At 44.0% G+C, this 19,380-nt stretch overlaps 1 protein-coding gene across 1 annotated transcript; it reads right to left on the reverse strand.

Moving 5' to 3' along the window:
- Positions 1–13,630: 13,630 nt before the first annotated feature.
- LOC101757646 (cysteine desulfurase, mitochondrial-like) lies at positions 13,631–19,320 on the reverse strand. The gene is given in 5 exon segments (XM_012843650.2): positions 13,631–13,931; positions 16,440–17,336; positions 17,338–18,123; positions 18,820–18,889; positions 19,283–19,320. Coding segments are annotated over 4 exon segments (1,725 nt in total). The 3' UTR covers positions 13,631–13,931; positions 16,440–16,505.
- Positions 19,321–19,380: the final 60 nt, after the last annotated feature.

A 19,380-nucleotide genomic window follows, 5' to 3' on the forward strand; every position in this document is an offset into this window, starting at 1 on the left:
CACGGCGGGCGGGGGTGAAGGCAAGGCAGCGGAGCGCGTGGAGGGAGGCGACGAGCGGGTGCTCGACGGCGGCGGCGTCGGCCACAGTGGCGCGCGGGTGGCGGAGGCCCCGGCGCTGGCCTCCGCGGAGATCGCACAGCCGAACGCCGCTTGGTCGGGTCCTGGGCGATGTGGTCGATGCCGCTGGCGCCGAGCATCCTGGGCCGGCGGTTGCTGGAATATGATCTCTGATTAATTACAGGATGTTAATTAAATTTAATCCGAGATTAATTAGAGATAAATCACGAAATATCTCAGCTTGTTGCTATAGTCCGGTGTAACCGAGGTACGGCCCTACCCTGCAGTGCTACGTATATATTAGAGGGTCTCCTAATCGCGAGTTAACTCTTAACGACGTGATTAGCCACCCAAAACCAGATCTGTTCTTCCACGAGAACAAATCTAATTCGACTGCTAAGGGCTAGAAGCTCGTACTCATGTTCAGGCCACTGAAAGGGACGGATCATCAGATTGAGCTTAATCTGGTGATCAAATCTTCACTGCTACTTTTACATCAGCATCTACATCAACTTCAGAGGCAAATCATGGAGGTTCAAGACTCTGGTTAGTCTAATCTAAATATTCCGCATTAATTATAATTAGTGATCATGATTAGGCTAAGTTAAGATCCTGTTTAAGTTAATACTAACCATCGGTATCAAGAGCCATCTTAGTTCTAACATGATCCTAACCCCAGAGCAAATTAATTTTTCATGCCTCTGATTAATGATGGATTAGTCCTGTCATGCAAATTAGTTTTTCATGCCTCTGATTAATGATGGATTAGTCGGTTCATGCAAATCAGTGTCCTGCAGATTGTTTTGTGCATGAGTACGTGAGAATTAGGCTTATCAGATTTGTTTTATGGGGTGAAATTAATGGAAATCACATCAGTTCATGCACATCTGTGAGCAATTATCTCCTATTTAGATCTGTTTGCGCATGACAATGTGCCATTAGTATTAGTGCGCATCAGCTTATAAAGTTACTTCAAGCACTTAGTACTAATCTAGATCGGTTTAGCGAATTTTAAGTCTGGTTGAGTGCTAATCACCGAATTAGATCCAGATTAGATAAAATAAACCCTGGTTATGTTTCGGCATCATAAGACCATCTTAAGTGAATATCAAATCCTAAGTACGGAATTAGACCTAGATTAATTGAGTTAGCCTTAATTTTGGCAAAACAGTGCCGGCTTAGACCTAAAGAGTGATTCATTAGCGCATAACATAGCAAATCCGAACCAAATTAGAGCTCAATTTCATGTTTAAGGGTTAATCAAGTTCGGTTAGGTCAAGTTTTAGTTAATTTCTTGATCTGTTAAGTTAAGCAACACTGGATTAGAACTAATGTGGTTCATTACGTGCCTAAGTGTGCAAATCAGAACCAAAGTTAGATTAATTCCATGTTAATTTTGAGCAATTTAGGAGTTAGGGTTTACTGTTATTAGTAGATGTTATTAGTAGATTAGTTTTGATTTCACGAAATTAGAGCTCAAACCGTGAAATTGAAGCCCAACTCAGCAATAGAAGGAGGGGAAAAGGCGAATTTTGAATCCCATTAGCAAATCCCCAAATATCATGAGAAATCCCCAATTTTTTCCCATCTAGAACCCTAAACCTAAACCTAACCCTAAGTTAAGGAACTTACGTGGTTGCCGGCCGCACGTGGCTTGAGGCCGCCGCGTGTGGATGACGGCCACCTCCCCGACCGGCTGCATTAGCAAGGGGCGCTCGCGGCTTGAGTCACCGTTGAGCACCCTGCCGCAACCGAACCTGCGCGCCTCCGGCCGCCGTCCCGAGCACCTACCGCTTGAGCTCGACACGACTCGGCATGGGAAGTCATCAATTCGACTCGCCGCGCACTGCCGTCATCATCGGACCGGAGCCGCCGCCGCGCCTCAAATGCGCCCAGCCCGCAGCTTCGGTGCGCCTGGCCCCACCTTCATGCCCGTAGCGGAGCCCCTCGACGGAGCCACCTATAATACGGGCTATATAATCACATCTCGTCCCTCCTCTTCATTCATAAACCTTGCCATCCACTCTACACATGGGCGGATACCACGTGGGGGATTGGGGGAGGAGAGCTCGACTCGCTACCCCTAGAACTCCATGGAAAGAAGAGCGAACGAGGGAGAAGAAGATGCAAGAAGGGAGAGAGAGAGAGAGAGGGAGAGGGGGGCTCATGCCCCCTAGCATTGTGCATCTGCCCCTCTGCATAGCATGACATGGAGGGTCAGGCCAAACTCATGAGAATAATGTTTTTTGGAAAATGCAGCGGGCATATCGGTACCATGTTACTCACTAGCATGTGCCGTTGCAATCATTGTTTATCATCCTCTATGTTGCGACACTATCACAATGTCTCCTGGGACTCGAGCACTATACTGTACACACGTATTTTTTATTCTGTTCTTCACCATAGCGGGAACCATATTAGCTTCGAACCTCATCACACGTTGACCGAGGATTTGCAGACCTTCTTCAAGGTATCTGGCGTGCCTACAGGGTTTGCGCTGGGATTGCTCTACGCTACATCCTTATTTGAAGTTTTGATTGTGGTTCCTCCTAATTAAGCTGTTGTGTGCTTTTATTGTCATCTATTTGTATTATGCATATTATGATATTTGCTCTGGCACTCAGACTTAAGGGACATGCATGTAATTTCTTGAAGAAATTAAAGGCATATGTGCTCTAAAAAGTAGCCCCATATGCTCGTTCCATGGTTCATCCTTTGTGTCCAACAGTTGTCGACATTTTGGGAACAACCATGGACAGTAGAAATCCAAGCTGTCAAGTGGACCAATAATGTTATTTTTAAAAGAATTAGTCAAGATTTGAATTTTATAATAGAAAATTTCTTGGTTGCGGGGCCTATGCTCCCCCTCCTCCGCCTTCACTACGGAAAGACAACGACTCAATTGCCTGAGAAGGAAAAAATCTTAAAATCAAACTACTAAAGTGGATAACTACCCACACCTAACGCTGTTGTTTCCCTAGAGATGCTACTCCTTAATTTTCCTTCTAATCAATGTTTATGCACGCATGGCCCACTCAATGTCTAAACATTCATGATCTGATCCTCAACGAGTGTGTGCTGCTGCTGCAACACTTCCAAGATGAGAAATAGACTAGCCCAAGCCCAAATAAACAGGGGGTGCTTCGCTCACATTCTCATGGTATAGAGGTAATAGTACTTTTGTGCTGACTCCACACCTTTGTTGATAGGTCAAAGATTTGGACTTTGGTAGAAAAATACTATCCTACTAATTTTTCGTATCAAGATAACAGTCCAAATGGAATGTTAGCTACCACGCTTTCAGCTTGACGCAACTTGAGCTAAATTCAAGTTGATAGAGATGTGTTGACAAACACATGCTATCTTACTTTATTCTTGTATATATTTTTAATTCAATTTGAGGCTAGCTAGTCATCAAGTAGCTTTAGTTTCTTTGGTACCATATAAAGCATATATTGATTTGTGTAACAAAAATGGCTCTAGCCCATAATGATTTTGGTGATTAATAATGATATAGTCATTGGGACTAATGTATTTGCAAGCTATACATTTGTAGGTGTTTTATAGGTTTCAAGGATGAATTCCAAATCCATCAAATGAGAAGAAAAGAAAGAAATGAATTCTATGGCATCCAAATGACAATAAAAATCCTGAGATTGATAGTAATGAAGCCGGGACAAAGACACGCAAAAAATTGAAGCGAATCCTGCTGAAGAAAGTGCACCAACTCAATCACCGATTCATGGTATTGAAGTCGAGAGAAAGACATGCGAAGACACGAAGCGAATCATGCTGGAATTATGCACCCAACACAATTCACCGATTCATAGGTAATGACTGGGAATATCACCAAATCAGTAGGTGACCATGGATCGCAGTAGGACCAAGACAATATGCACTATGACTACCGACTCATTCGGTGCCAATAGTGGATCACCACCGAATCAGTCGGTGTAATCAGCTCAACTCGAGATTGGCTCATATTCAGCTCTGGAACTTTTTGAAGTTATTTGAGGCCTCACAGATTCATACGGTGAGAACAATAATCAGAGCATCGAATCATTCGGTGATGATCAAGATAGGGCATCGAATCAGTCAGTGACCCATGGGACCCGGGCATTAGTTGTCCAATGGCTAGCTAAGGTGGCATGCACCGATTTATTCGGTGCTACCCCTGCTTACCACCAAATCAGTCGATGATACGCAGAAAGTTACAATGGCTATGCAACGGTTAGTTTTTGGAGTTAGGGCTATAAATACCCCATTGCCTGGCCATTTTAAGTGTGTTAAGAGCTTGGAGAAGCTATAAGCTTAGTTTTCACACATACACAAGTGCTTTATACACCAAAGTGCTAAAGAGAATATTAAGGCAATTAGCATAAAGCTTAGGTCTTGATTAGTGCTAGTTTAGGCTCATTAATGCATTGATTTAGGTATTAGCAAAGAGTTAGGTGACGTTTGCACATATCTTTGTTATTAGTGCTTGCACGCACCAAGAGTTGTAAATCCGGTGCTTGTAAGTTTTGCGAGACCCTCCAACCGCGTTTGTGTAGTAGCCGCCAGTGCATGTGATAGAGAGGAGAGGCCCTAGGTGTTTTGTGGAAGCTTTACCAAGTGAAGAGCGACAAGGAGCATCCGGAAGAGGCTAGATGGAGACCCACTTAAGCATGGGGAAGGCACGTCGGCTATCTTACAGAGTTACTTGATCAGTGAGCTTATACCCTTACGTGAGCTTTCCCTTGAGAGGGACTCCAACAATGAGGACTAGTGGCAAGCATTGCTTTCCGATACCTCATTAAAAATCATTGTGGGGTGAAGGGTGTTTGCATTCCCTACCTCATTTACCTTCCGTATTTACCTTTTTTAGAATTGCCATGCGTAGTTTATCGTATTTACCTTTTTTAGAATTGCCATGCGTAGTTTATACGATTGAAATCTAGGTTGCAAAACTTTTTTACAGCAGAGATAGTAACACATAGAAAAATCTAGTGTACATCTAGATAGAAATTGGAATAGGTTTTTATATGTGCTTAGACTCTTAGTTTTTAGAATACCCAATTCAACCCCTTTTTAGAGTGTCACGATCCCTTCAATTTATTTTTTCCATACTCTGGCACTACTGGAAAACGCAGCATTAGTCCCAGTTGGTAGGGGTCAAAGATTCTGAAAATTCATTCGGGACTAAATTTTCGAGACAAAAGGGGTAGACCTCCTTCAGTTCCGGTTGCTAAAACCGACCGGGACTAAAAAGTTTCCAAAAAAAATAAAAAAAAGCCACCCGCGCCGGTAGCTGGCCGCCAGCCCGTGCCGGCTGGCGACCCGCCCGCGCCCGCCGCCCTCCCACTCCGGCCACCACGTCGACCATCCGCCTAGAAGAGAGGAGGGAGGAGGGAGAGAAGGAGGAGGAGAACAGATAAGGTGCGTCGGTGCACCTGGAAGAGAGGAGGTGGAGGGAGATAAGGCTGCGTGCGAGATAAAGAAAGGGAGGGGAGGAGATAAGGTGGAGAGAGGGAGGGGGGGTGCCTGGAGATCTAGTTGGACGTTTTGTCCCGGTTGGAAATTCCAACCGGGACAAAAGATTTAGTCCCGGTTGGAATTACCAACCGGGAAAAGGGGGTCTTTTGTCCCAGTTGAAATTTCCAACCGCTCCAACCGGGGTAAAAGGGGGAGCGTCGGTGAGATTTTTTGTAGCCGTTACAACCGGGACTAAAGGGGGGCTTTAGTCCCGGTTGATCTTACAACCGGGACTAAAACCCCCCTGCTGGGGTTCGGTGGCACATTTTTTACCCGGGACTAAAGTCACTTTTGTCACGGGTCCAATATTAATCGGGACAAAAAAAAGATGAATAAAAGTTCAGTTCTCTGGTAGTGTGGATAAATTATCATGTATGATTGTTACCAGTATTGCTCACTTAACTCTCCCTAAGTTTAAATCCTGGCTCTGCCCCTAGTCACCACATCGACCAAAAGCCCAAGCAGAGTGCGTAACCACCCAAATCCATATTTTCCATTTCTGAATCTCTCCTTTGGACCAGCCAAGGCACGAGCCGGAGCCACCAGCCACCATGCAGTGCAGATCAACCTGTTAATTGGGTTGGAACCCAAACTGTAACCCCACCAACCCATTCTCACAAATATATAAATTTAACCCACTCCAAATCAAACTTCCACCTTCACACACCATACCACCCCAAACTTTTCAGTGCATAAGTTATACAAACTGCTTGCCAAATATGGTTACAACCCAATAAGAACCCATTAGATAGCTACTAGTAGTCAAACAAGTTGCAATAAAGCCTTTCAGTGCAGCTCCAAGATCCTGTGTGTCAAAGGATATGCTGGGATCTATAGGGCCATAATACATATCGCTGAACGGGGGATGATTGCTGTCCTCGTAAACCAAAGAGTTGGAGAACTTATCCAGTGTATTACACAAGGGTCTCCAGTACACAAGGGTCTAAGGAACTCGATGGTTCCATCGAGAAAATGTCAGGTGATGGTAGAGGCGAATGGCTCAAACCGAAGTCATCAGTAGAAACTTCAGTGTTCCGTTGTCACATGTAAAGACATTCTTCCAGTGTTCATATGCTTGCTTCACAGCCACACGTGCTTCAGCCTGAAAATAGAAAACATGTAAAAACAGATGGTCAAGGTCAGAACGGGTGGGGGTGTAGGAAGCTAGGTGAACTTGTTCAAAAGAACTTAGAAAGTGATGGAACATTACAAATTTATCAGATATTAACCCTCTTACTTCTCCAACTACATTGAATACAACACCAGCTTTGTTTAGACTGTCTGGATAGTAGTAATGCACTTTGTCAGTTAAAACACAGGTTTCTGCATGCTCCACGGTGGCCTCCCACATCTTTGTTGACATGCCGCCACCTAATATCTGCATGATTTGAACATAGAGTGGGGTTAATAGTACACATCTTTGATGAACTGCAACTACCCATAGCCAACAAACATGCAGAGCAGCAGAACAAATGAAGACCAGAACAATACCTTCCGAAGCCTAGGACCATCAAGATGTAGTAAAGTGAGAAAATCCTTAACAGTACAGATGCTCTCCCTATTCAAACGCTTGTGAAAAGCACCATCCTTGCCAATTTTCTCCAGGCGCCATACTTCATCATCAAGAAATGGTGGGTGGTGCTTCTTGTACACTGGTCAAGAGGAGACATTGAATTAAATTATATCATTTTAAAAGTATTCAAGGCAATGCAAAAGATAGTTACTTCAATCCAGAAATTCCTTTAACAGTATATACAACTGAAAATGCAAACCTGAAAATCCAGAAACAAACCTGAGAGATGTCGAAGTCCATTTCACTAGTCTGATGGAGTGACAAAGGTGACCATTTCACTAGTCTGATCTTCACTAATTTGTTGACCTGCAATATAATGAGCATATAGTAAGTAAATGAACATGGAAATATGCACACATGCCAAAACAGAATGAGGGTATACCTTCATTGTCTGCATCTTTTTCCTTGAATAACCAGTCTTTCCTACACACAAGGGCTTCTAACATCTCTGGAGTTAGTGAGCTTCTTGACTCCCCAAGAATCCTACCTCCAAGACTAAAGGCTGATTCGGAAGAAACAATACTAAGAGGAATGGCGAGGAAATCACGTGCCATAACTGATAAGATCGGGAACTTCTCAGCATGTGCCTTCCACCAAGCCAAAATGTCAAAGTTTTCAATGTCTTCCACACAATCTTCTTCAAAGTAGATGTCAAATTCAGATTTTGGTGGACGAGTCTTTCTTCGACTTGACTTGAAGTTTGCAAATTCTGATCCTAGCTGCCTTTTTGCAAGCACCGGTGAGCCCACACAAATGCTGCCCTCACTTGAATATGTAACAGAGTATGCATTAACTCTCCTCAAGCGTTGCTCATACTCCAGGAAGTATTTTTTCATCCAAACTAGAGCAGCATCAACACTTGAATCAATCTGATCTATATTGCTACAAATCTTCTGGTAGAAGAACTCTGCATATTCTGCTTTTCCCCTCGGATCTAACATTGTTGCAATAATAATTCCAAGGTTGACATCATAATCCTTTTTATTTCTGCGAGGAATAGGCTGGTTTGACTCATCAAAATCTCTACCCCAATACTTTTCAAACTTGATCCTCATGGCTGCAGCCAGGTCTTGTAGTGCCACACTTGTCTGCCAAGAAGGGTTATCCAAGGCATCCCGAATTGAAACAATTAAAGGCAAGAACATGTATGAAGTTGGTTTCCTATGAGCCTATATTGCTTTTGTAGCCTCTTCAAAAGTTTTAAGAAACTTACAGATTGAATCAGCTGTGCTCCATTCTTGTTCATTTGGAGGAATTTCTGCATGTTGATTTGCATAGCTATTCACGACGGTCTTGTACTTGATTGCTTCTGCAACCATCTTGAAGGTGGAATTCCAACGGTTGGGTATGTCAAGAGCAATACCACGTTTTGTTGGAAGACCATTCACCACTGCAATTTCATTAAAAGCTTGCATTCTTGAGGGCGAAGAGACAATGTGCTTCAAGAGCTCCCGAATCTTCTTTATCCCCTCATGAATAATTTTCATCCCATCTTGAACCAAAATATTCAGGATATGCGCACAACATCTCACATGCAAATGTGCACCCTCAAGCATCAACTCATACTTGTGAGTATCTACCAACAGGTCACATGCAGTGTTGTTGTTACTAGCATTGTCCACTGTGAGAGTAAACAATTTGTTTCGTATGCCCCACTCAGTCAAGCAGCTAACAAGTGCTTCTTCGATAGCAAACCCTGAGTGTGGATATTTGACCTCTTTGAAACTTATTATCTTCTTCTTGATCTTGAAGTCAGGAGTGATATAGTGAGCTGTTACAACCATGTAGCCTAAATTTTGGATTGATGTCCACAAATCCGATGTCAAGCACACATGGGAGTCTAGGCTTTCAAGTTCATTCTGAATATCTTGCTTCATTCTCTGGTACTTCTTTAGACAATCATTGCGAACAGTTTGTCGTCCCACAACACTTAGAGTTGGCTGCATGGACTGAACCCATGGTTCGAAGTATGGATCCTCAAACTTGTTAAATGGGATTTCAGCATGTATGACAAACTCTATCATACGCTCACGACTAAACTGAGGGTCAAACACAAAGTTCTCTATGGGCTTCTTTAAGGTTGCTATGAATCTGTTCCTCTCGGCTTCCCCAATTGCATGACAATATTGAGAAATGTGGGTTCTAAGGCTACTAGTTCCAGATTTGGTGCTTAACTGCATTCGACAATACTTGCAAACAGCTCTAAAACAATTATCCACTTCCACAAGATTCTGCTCAAAATGTTCCCACACCTTGGACCTTTTTGCACGTGTTTGAGTTGAATTAGAGTCATCAGAGCTTTCCGATGTGTTAAGAGACATGTTGAAGAATCCCTAACAAAGGATGAGATCTAGCAGCCGTTAGAACTGAAATTAAGCATATAAGAGTAAGGTCCATCAAATGTTATTCCATTCTAAAACAATCTCTACCAAGCTGAAGTTGGATATAAATTATCACAGCACTAGCAGATCTGAATATATGCATGTTAGATGCCCATAACATATCAAGAGGAAGGTAAGGAGCAAAAGCAAATAGTGACATGAAGATTGTGTCATGGGCAGTCAGCTGGCATTTTGGTTGCAAGAAATCAAATAGTGACTACAATAACTAGATTTAGACTGGAATTCTCTTGTGACTGCTAAAAGCAACAAAAAAGAAATCATACTACTTGGTAAATTCCATTGATTAGTTGCAAAACTACACAATCCAGCATGAACAGGGTAATTCCAAACATTTATTCATTCAAACACAGAAGTTGATTAGTTGCCTAAGCTCATTGAAAACTACACAGAAGTTGCAAAACAGCACAATCCAGCATTGGCCATTCCAAACATTTATTCATTCAAACACTTTGACCATAATTTATTATTCATATTACATGATACAGTTAAAAGTACAAGGAATAGCTCTATCCACTTCGACCTATAATTAGAAGAGCGACCCTATGAACAGGGTGACCAAGCAAACATTTCTCCATGTTGCTAGGAGCTACTGCTACGTCGCTCATTGTTCGCCTGAAACAATTGACAGCCACATCTCCAAGGTCTTATTCGAGGAGGTCATTTAGGAAAGATCAGGGTGTTACATGAGTGCTGTACTCTAGGACAATTGGCAATGGTTCAGTAACATATCTTAGATTTTCAGCAGTAATCCAACCAAACTAAGCAATAGGACTATAGGAAGCTGAACCATATCTACTTGCTAGCAATGACAGAACCTCATATCACCTAAACTTTGCAGCCTTAACATCATGAGAACCTAGATCACACTGCAATTCACACAAATGCAACCAACCCTAAAAAGTCACACAGCTTGTCTAAGGAGCTAACTAAGCCTGTTCGGCGGATACGCTTCTTTTCCACTAAGGGCCACGCCCGAATTTCATTACTCCATGAAGCAACGAAATTACAGATTTTGTTCAGTAGAACACATGGTTCAGAAAATACGCTTCTACTGGTGAAGTGTGAAATGTCTGACACTCCCTTGTACCGTACAGCCAAAATGCCATAGGTTTTGAACTTTACTTTAGGTCTCGACTTGAAATTTAGTAATACATGTAAGTGAAATGTTTTTTCATGTAGTACTTACCAGCAAAACAAGTTTTGATTAAAACTCAAGTCAGTGAATCTCAACAGAAACAACTACTTCTGTCTTGTGCACTCCTAAGGACATGTTCAAATAAAATACTCAACAGTAATCACTACCTATCATTGACGTAAAACATGACCAACTCCAAATCCCCATGGGCACAAAAGAATGATTTGCATCAAAGCATCAACACACACCAATCTGGCATGTAATTACCGCTAATTGCTCCTTCAAAAATTTTGCGGTTCTACTAATACCTACAAATCAATGATGGTTCGGCCATGCTGAAATCAATCAAGGTAAAAAAAAAAGCAAAAGAGACTGGTCAAGTAGCAATGTATTAAACTAGCAAGTAGCAATGGCCTGCCAATTTGCAGCTTAATTATGTTTGGAAAATGAGTTAATTATATCCAAAATATAGCAGTTGCGCCAACGAAAGATTGGAGCAGGTCAGCAGAACTTCTGAAATCCTGCAGCCTCTGCTTGACATAAAGGAAAGCACATCACTTTTCCACTGATGCAAAGTGAAATCACAAGATAATTGTGGAATAATTGACCAGTTTCGTATAATAAACTTAGCTACAAAAGCTGCACAATTTCTAGAGCCAAGATTGGCTACAGACAATAATTCTAACAGAATAGGACCAGGGGGGTGAATCATTTTCTAGAGACTACACATTGATGGGAAGGGAGGGGAATAGGTAGGCATACTGGACCAACATTGATCGGTCACAGAAGCGAAGTCAGCCTTCACATTGATCGGTGGATTAGCATACTGGACCAACGTTGTAAAAAGATCGAATTTAGTAGGTAAAATCATGGTCAGATCCGAATACAAATACCATACGTTAGGGGTTTGGGTGTTTGATTTCGCGCAGCAGGATGGGAAGGGAGGGGAATAGGCAGGCATACCCCTGTCGGATGTTCGTCGCCGGCGAAGCACCCTGTCGTCGCCCTGAACCGGATCGCCGTTCACCCACCGGCGGGCACGCCGACGGTGTTCCTCTCCGGCGGGTCGACGAGGTTGTACTTGGCGGGGTCCTTGGCCGGGTCGAAGTTGCCGACGCCCCTGCCGACGACGACGACGCCCCTGCCGGGTCCTTGGCCGGGATCTCGGGATGGGGAGGGAGGGAGGCGAGACGGAGGTGGTGGCGGCGGGATCTCGGGATGGGGAGGGAGGGAGGCGAGGCGGAGGTGGCGGCGGCGGGATCTCGGGAGAGGGAGGCCGGAGGCGGTCAGGCGGAGGCGGAGGCCGGCGGGATCTCGGGAGAGGGAGGCCGGAGGCGGTCAGGCGGAGGCGGAGGCCAGCGGATCTTTTAGCAGTTGGAACCCACAGGTTCAACCCATTAGAACTCCAATAATAACTATCCCTCACCACACCACACCAAACTGCTAGGGAGGTGGAGCCCAAACCAAGTGAATTTGTTAGCAGTGTTGGCCCATTAGCACCCAAGCTAAGGAAGCCCAAAGTAAAATCCAAACTGTTAAAGTTATTTCAGCCCAAACCATTTGCAGGGTTAGGCGGAGGCGGAGGCCAGCGGATCTTTTAGCAGTTGGAACCCACAGGTTCAACCCATTAGAACTCCAATAATAACTATCCCTCACCACACCACACCAAACTGCTAGGGAGGTGGAGCCCAAACCAAGTGAATTTGTTAGCAGTGTTGGCCCATTAGCACCCAAGCTAAGGAAGCCCAAAGTAAAATCCAAACTGTTAAAGTTATTTCAGCCCAAACCATTTGCAGGGTTAAGTGCAGAACACCTCGCCCTCCACCCCGAAGCTCGGCCATGTGGATGGAAAAGGAAAGCTGGGTGCACTGGATTCCTAGGTATTCCAAGGAATACCCAACTTTTTTTCACAACACATAATTTAGCCCATACAATCTCTCCGACACAACCAACAAAACACAATCCTCCCACCAGGCCAGCTCTGGCCCATAAGTCGTGGCCCAAAACAGCTCCCACAGCACTGCTCCTTGCCTCCCTTGGACTCGCGCTCTCGATGTCTCGGACTCTCGTTGTGTCGGCCAGGCACGCCACACGTCACCGTCGCCGCCGAGTCCTCTCTCGATTCGGTTCCTCTTTCCCCCATTCAACGTTCCCCAAAATCCAAAGTTCCGGAAGAGCTGTTAATTAGATAACGTTTGGTTCACTGTTTTGTAACGTAAATAGATAACATTGCAGAAGGCAAGAGATTACGTTACATGACCTGTAATCCATTACCCCGTAATCAGATTACAACCTATTCAAAAGTGTTACCGCTGCACATCCGCTGTAAACGGATCACAGTCAGATTCTTGTAACTTGCCTTCCTCTTCAAATATAGCTCTGGTATTACCGTTAGCGCTGTATTTCGTTTCCATTTGCGTTTACGTTTGTAGTCCATAACCAAACACTATCTTAGTGTGTATTGCCACAAGAGCTTTGCAAAATGAAGGAACAAGTCAATTGATTTGAAGACATTGGGGGCAAAGAGCGGCGGACAGGCAGGAATTAGTGAATTATCAATATTGATGCAGCATTTTCTTTTTTGTTAGAAGATGGGAATAGCCAACTCCAGGATCCTGACTCCGCCACTAGCTGGGTGGTCTATGTCCAGATGTATTTTGAAGAGGCGATGCTGGCTACAGGAAGTAGCTTTGGTCTCCGCGAAACTTGTTGGAAAACTTAGCTTTTGTAATAGAGCGAGTAGCGCCTGTCATACTGGACTTGTAGCTCTGTTTCCTGGGAATCCTGGGACGTGGCTTTCACCGTTTCATCTCAAACCCTCGTGTAAAAATACCGAACATCTGGTATTTCCATCGTGAAACGGAAATGGGGCAAGCCTCGTATCAGGAAAAAAATCATTTCTGATATAGATTTGAAACCGGACAAAAACCAAACATAATCACTAACCCATTGGAGGAAATAACAGCAATTTATATCAGCACCAAAATATATTTACAGCACGGTCACTTCTCACAACTTCAAACTGTATTTCAGATGATACATTACCAAGTATTTGAAGTATCCTTATTTTGTGTCAAGATACTCTACCTTACAGAAAACATAGCTAACCCTCCAGAATACATCTCAGCCCGTCTGAGAGCCAAACGATGGATTGTTCCTGTATAACATGATGTGAATCATGTAATAGTCTAAACAGAGGTACGAAATGATTCCACCAACTGGAATATCTTCACCGTACCATACATTAAGCCTGAAAGAGTTCCAACATGAGGGCACCAAATTAGAATTGAGATTAGTCCTGTACTAAATGTATTGACAATAATCCCGATGATACAAGATGATCAGCAATTCCACATCAATGGCATGAGCAATTGACCAAAGCAAGATTTATAAATTGGGAACCCAATTATTTTGGTGGTGTTTAATCAGCTCTAGGTATCTTGCCCTCATGTAGATTATATTTTAGGAACTAGGAAATATAGGTAATGACTTCATATGGTCTCGAGAGGATAATAGTCACCAAGAAAAACTCACAAGCAGAATAAGGCTATTAAAAAAAAAGCAGAATAAGAACCAGACCCTAAAAAAGGATTATTTGTAGAGTCTAGAGTGTCATGCAAATATAGCCACAGAGTATGCAGAGAAATGATGTGAGCCACATTGTGGGCTTCTGGCAGAAATATCACAAATGAAATTACACAGTCCCTGCAAGAACAAATTTATGACGTGTGCTGCCAACACTTGAAAACAATTGATAACAACTACCAAGATCTTTGAATGTTTAGATTAGACATGTGAAATTGATGTGCCAAATTTGACCCCCAAAAAAACTGTACATCAATAATATCATAACTTAAATAAATAAGCATAATATGGTTGAGAAAATTGTCCTTTCAAGATCAATTGTGTTGGTTTCCAAAATCACTAATTCAGTGATCACATCCAGTAATACCAATAAATGAATAAATGGGTGCCAGACAAAGAAAATATGGATAATGGCTTCTAAACAGTAGTACCCCAAGGAGCGTATGCAAATGATGAGGGGTAAAAAGGACACTGACAAGTAATAATTGAACATGTGGCCAAGAACAGATGTGATCATGCAAGGAGCATACTGAAATTCACCAATACACCAGGATGGACAGTAGAGGAATAGGTATACACAATAGCTGGATTGGGATGTTCAGATGAACTAGCATGCTATCTGCAGGTAAAACCCTGCAACCCAGTGCTATCTAGATGAGGACACCGATGACAAACAACAGATTAACCAGGCATAACCAAGTAACCTTGTGTCACAATAAATTAGTACGGTTCCTATCAAGGTAGTGCTATCTAGATGAGGACACTGACAACAGACAGCAGATTAATCAGGCACAACCAAGTAATTTGTTGTCGCAAATTAATACAGTTCCTACCCTTGATAGTTCAAGAAAGAAAACACGGGTTATATGAAACATATGAAATGTTAAGTTAGCCCACTGGTAAACAAATGGGTCTTCTATCAGGTAGGCTGTAAGTTCAACACTACAACTTCAGAGAGAAGCAAACAGTGGCCAGATCTGGTCACATGGCTAGGCATTGCAATTTTAGTCTATGGATCCATACTTGAGCTGCATGTTTAACCTACCCTCAAAGTTCCATAAAAAAACATTTACTGTATGGTTGGATTAGAGGGAGTACAAGAACAAATAAGAATCCCAAATAGCCCTCCCCGACCCACTCACACAAAACATCCCTCCCCACCCACTCAACAAAATTTGATCTTGTTTAGCAGAGTCCAGCTTAGTTAGCACCAAACACTTGTTGAATCTCACATGGTCTACAGTATTTAATTTCATCTTGTGTATGTGGGTAAAGGCATGCAATTTAGTGTTGTTTAGATGACAACAGATTAATCAGAGACAACCAATTATGTTGCAACAGCGTAATATAGTTTATGAGTGGAGATCCATTCCTCATGAAAGCAATGGCAAATGTAACATATGAAATGTTTAAGTTTAACCCAGTAGTAACCAATTGGACCAGATATTAACTAGAACTATTTAAGCACTGCAATTTCAATGAGAAGCAAACAAAGGAAAGATCTGTTCACATGGTTACATCCTGCCATTTTAGCTCATCATGTTAAGTTACTTGCCCTCAAACTTCCATAGGAAAAATTTAGGGCGAGAATTCGATAAAGATTTGGAATTGAATTCTACAGATTTTGTACAACTTTGAATTAAATCCAAAAGTCCCCAAACCACAGCTCCAAATAAACAATAACATAGGCATTACAAAACTGGGACCTTGTTAACCAGGGGTCCAGGGCCTAGCCTGGTGAATCTTGCATTTGTATCCTGAAAGCAAGACAGTATGTTGTCCATTTTCTTGACGTGGACAGGTGCTTGCAAAGTCACGTATAAACATAACAAAAAATAACATTGCTAGGATCTTAGATTGAGCAAACATGTTAAGATGCACGGCCTGATTCTTATTTCCTCTTGTCCTGAATATTGCATCTAGATGAAAAACAACATCTAACTATGTTGCACTTTCCTAAATTGATCAATAGTTAACTCAGCACCAGAGAAGCTATTGCAGGGACAAATGTATTCTCAGAACAAATCAATAGGAAAACATTGCACATGTCGTCATAGATCAAAATTTTATTGAGGATATGCCAATTAGGTGCAAGATTACTTTATCACATGACACCTTCCCTTTTGAAAGAAAACAGGATATATCAAAGAGTAGGCAGCTAAGAGCCATATACCTACATAAGCGATCCGTCGTGTACATCTACAGCACTTTCAGGTGACTGATTGTCATGAAAACTGTGTCAGTGCTGAGACCACTCAATGCTCTTGAGGTCAATACCAGCCTTGGCCAGCTCATAGAGTGGGCTCATATCACGGAGTTTTTTGACCTGACGCACAGTGAGCTCAATTGCTCTGTCAACCTCTTCCTCAGTGGTAAAGCGGCCAATACCAAATCGAATTGAGGTGTGCGCCATGTCCTCCTCCACCCCGAGAGCCCGCAGCACGTATGAGGGCTCCAAGCTGGCACTAGTGCAGGCACTACCGCTCGACACAGCCACCTCCTTCAGCCCCATCAGCAAGCTCTCCCCCTCCACATATGCAAATGACAAGTTGAGGTTGCCTGGGTAACGGTGCTCCATGCTTCCATTGATGACAACCTCATCGACTTGAGCACGGATGCCATCGAGCAGCCTCTGCTGCAGAGCATTGACCCACCTATGGTCGTAATCCATCTCCTGAGCCGCAATCTCACAGGCAGCACCAAATCCAACAACAAGCGGTGTAGGCACCGTGCCACTGCGTATGCCACGCTCCTGCCCACCACCACTCATCTGCGGCTCCACCCTGATACGCGGACGCCGGCGAAGGTAGAGCGCCCCCACGCCCTTGGGGCCGTAAATCTTGTGCCCCGAGAGAGACATGAGCCCAATCCCCATCCTGTTCACATCAATCGGGATCTTCCCCAGCGCCTGGGCGGCATCGGTGTGGAACGGCACGCCTTTCTCCTTGCAGATGCGCCCAATCTCCTCGAGCGGCTGCACGACGCCGATCTCGTTGTTGACGGCCATGACGGAGACGAGCCCCGTGTCGGGGCGGATGGCGTCCTCGAGCTGCGCGAGGTCGACGAGCCCCGTCGCTGCGGACGGGGAGGTAGGTGACCTCGAACCCCTCCTGCTGCAGGTAGCGGCAGGAGTCGAGGACGCACTTGTGCTCGGTCTGCGTGGTGATGACGTGGCGGCGGCGGTCGCGGTAGAAGCGCATAACGCCCTTGACGGCGATGTTGTTGCACTCGGTGGCGCCGGAGGTGAAGAAGATCTCACGCGGGTCGGCGCCGACGAGGGAGGCGACGCGGGCGCGGGCCTCCTCGACGGCGGCGTCGGACTCCCAGCCGTAGAGGTGGGTGCGGGAGTGCGGGTTCCCGTAGCGGGAGAGGTTGAAGGGGAGCATGGCGTCGAGCACGCGCGGGTCCACGGGGGTCGTCGCCTGCATGTCCATGTAGAGCGGGCGGCCCGAAATGCGCACGCCCTTGACGGTGACGGACTCCTCTTCATCCTCCGAGGGGAACGCCGCCGCGGGCGCGGCGGCCGTGGAGAGCGCGCGGGCGGCGGGGGCGCCGCGGCGGAGGAAGAGCGGGAGGAGGCGGCGGGAGAGGGCCCATGGCGTGGGGTGGGGAGGGAGGAGGTAGGGTTCAGGGGAGGGTTGGAGTTTGGGGGCGCCGCGGCGGTGCTCCCGTTTCAGCGGAAGGGCGATTTGGGAACGGCTGAGGGGAGGTGGGGGTGGTGGGGTCGCCGTGGAGGTGCCAGGGCCGAGGAGAGGATAGGCACAGCCACGGCGCGACGCGGCGCTGGCGCAGCCGTGGATGGACACGATAAAGCAAGGAAGTGGGGCACGCAACGGCGACTTGCAATTGGGCCGAGCCTACGGAATGGGTTGTTCTCAGAGGCGGTTCGGGCCAGGTTTCGGTCGCTAGCGACTTGGCGAGGTGTGTGTGTGTGAGAGTGACCGAGCACTGGGCCAATCACATGGGACGGCCTACATATCTAAAGGAACGGAATTCTTATATTTTTAAATCCTTTTTTGTAAAAAATAATATCTGGAGTCAAATTTTGAACAAAAATATACTTGTACCTTTTTCCGAGGAGAAATATTCTTATACAGCCAACTCCAAATAAATTGGCGTGATATAAATTCCACCAATTCAAACGGCAAAATATAAATATCCCTTTGTGCGTAGCACATCTTCAAAAAATCATAACTTTTGTCATAAGAGTCTGGACAAAGAATTTATATAAAATCATAGGGCTCAACGTAACGAGAACAGCAACTTTCGTTCATTTTTGCCCATTCGAGTCCATTTTCATACCGAGATAAAACTTTCATATCTCTATTTGTAGATCTCAATATTGTATCGTTTATTCTGGCGCTCTTATCGTTTTGAATGAAAGGTAGTGAAAAACAAAGTTTTATATCTTTTAATGGTAACTATGTTAATGTAAACTATTGCCACAGTGGTCGTATATATGAAAATAAATTGAGGACATCTAGATACCAGTATATATGTCATAAAAAGATCATAACATTTATATGAAAATCGTAGAGCTCGACAAGATTTACATCGTTGTGGTTCTCTACATTTCTGTTTAAATCCAACTTGATCCCAGAATAATCAATGCAATATTTAGATCTACAAATGGAGATTTTAATATTTATCAATTATTCCAGTGCCAAAAAGGCTTCAAAAGAAACAAACAGTGAACTATAGAGTGATATACCTTGTCGAATGCTACGATTTTCATAAAACTTTTATCTTCATCCAGGCTCATATGAATTTTTGAAGATGTGATGTACACAAAAGGGATATCTTGCTATTTGAAATGGCAATGTTCTATTTTTGTCATTTGAATTGACAAAATTTAAAGGTCTGCCTTTGAGGTGGTGGGATAAGTAAATTTTTGTAAATTTTTGACATCAAACATTATTTTTGCGAAAAAAGATTTTATAAATATAAGATATACAAATTCAAAAGGAACATGCTATTTCCTATGCGTCGGTTGTCCAATTCCAGCGGCACACATACCGATTCATATGCATCAATTGTTCAAGCTTTAAACCCATGCATGCACAAAAACAGTGAAGAGCCCTAATAAGAAACCACAGTTGGAGGTAGCTGGAGTC

The sequence above is a fragment of the Setaria italica genome, chromosome II (genome assembly GCF_000263155.2).
Source record: "Setaria italica strain Yugu1 chromosome II, Setaria_italica_v2.0, whole genome shotgun sequence".
Classification (NCBI taxonomy): domain Eukaryota; kingdom Viridiplantae; phylum Streptophyta; class Magnoliopsida; order Poales; family Poaceae; genus Setaria; species Setaria italica.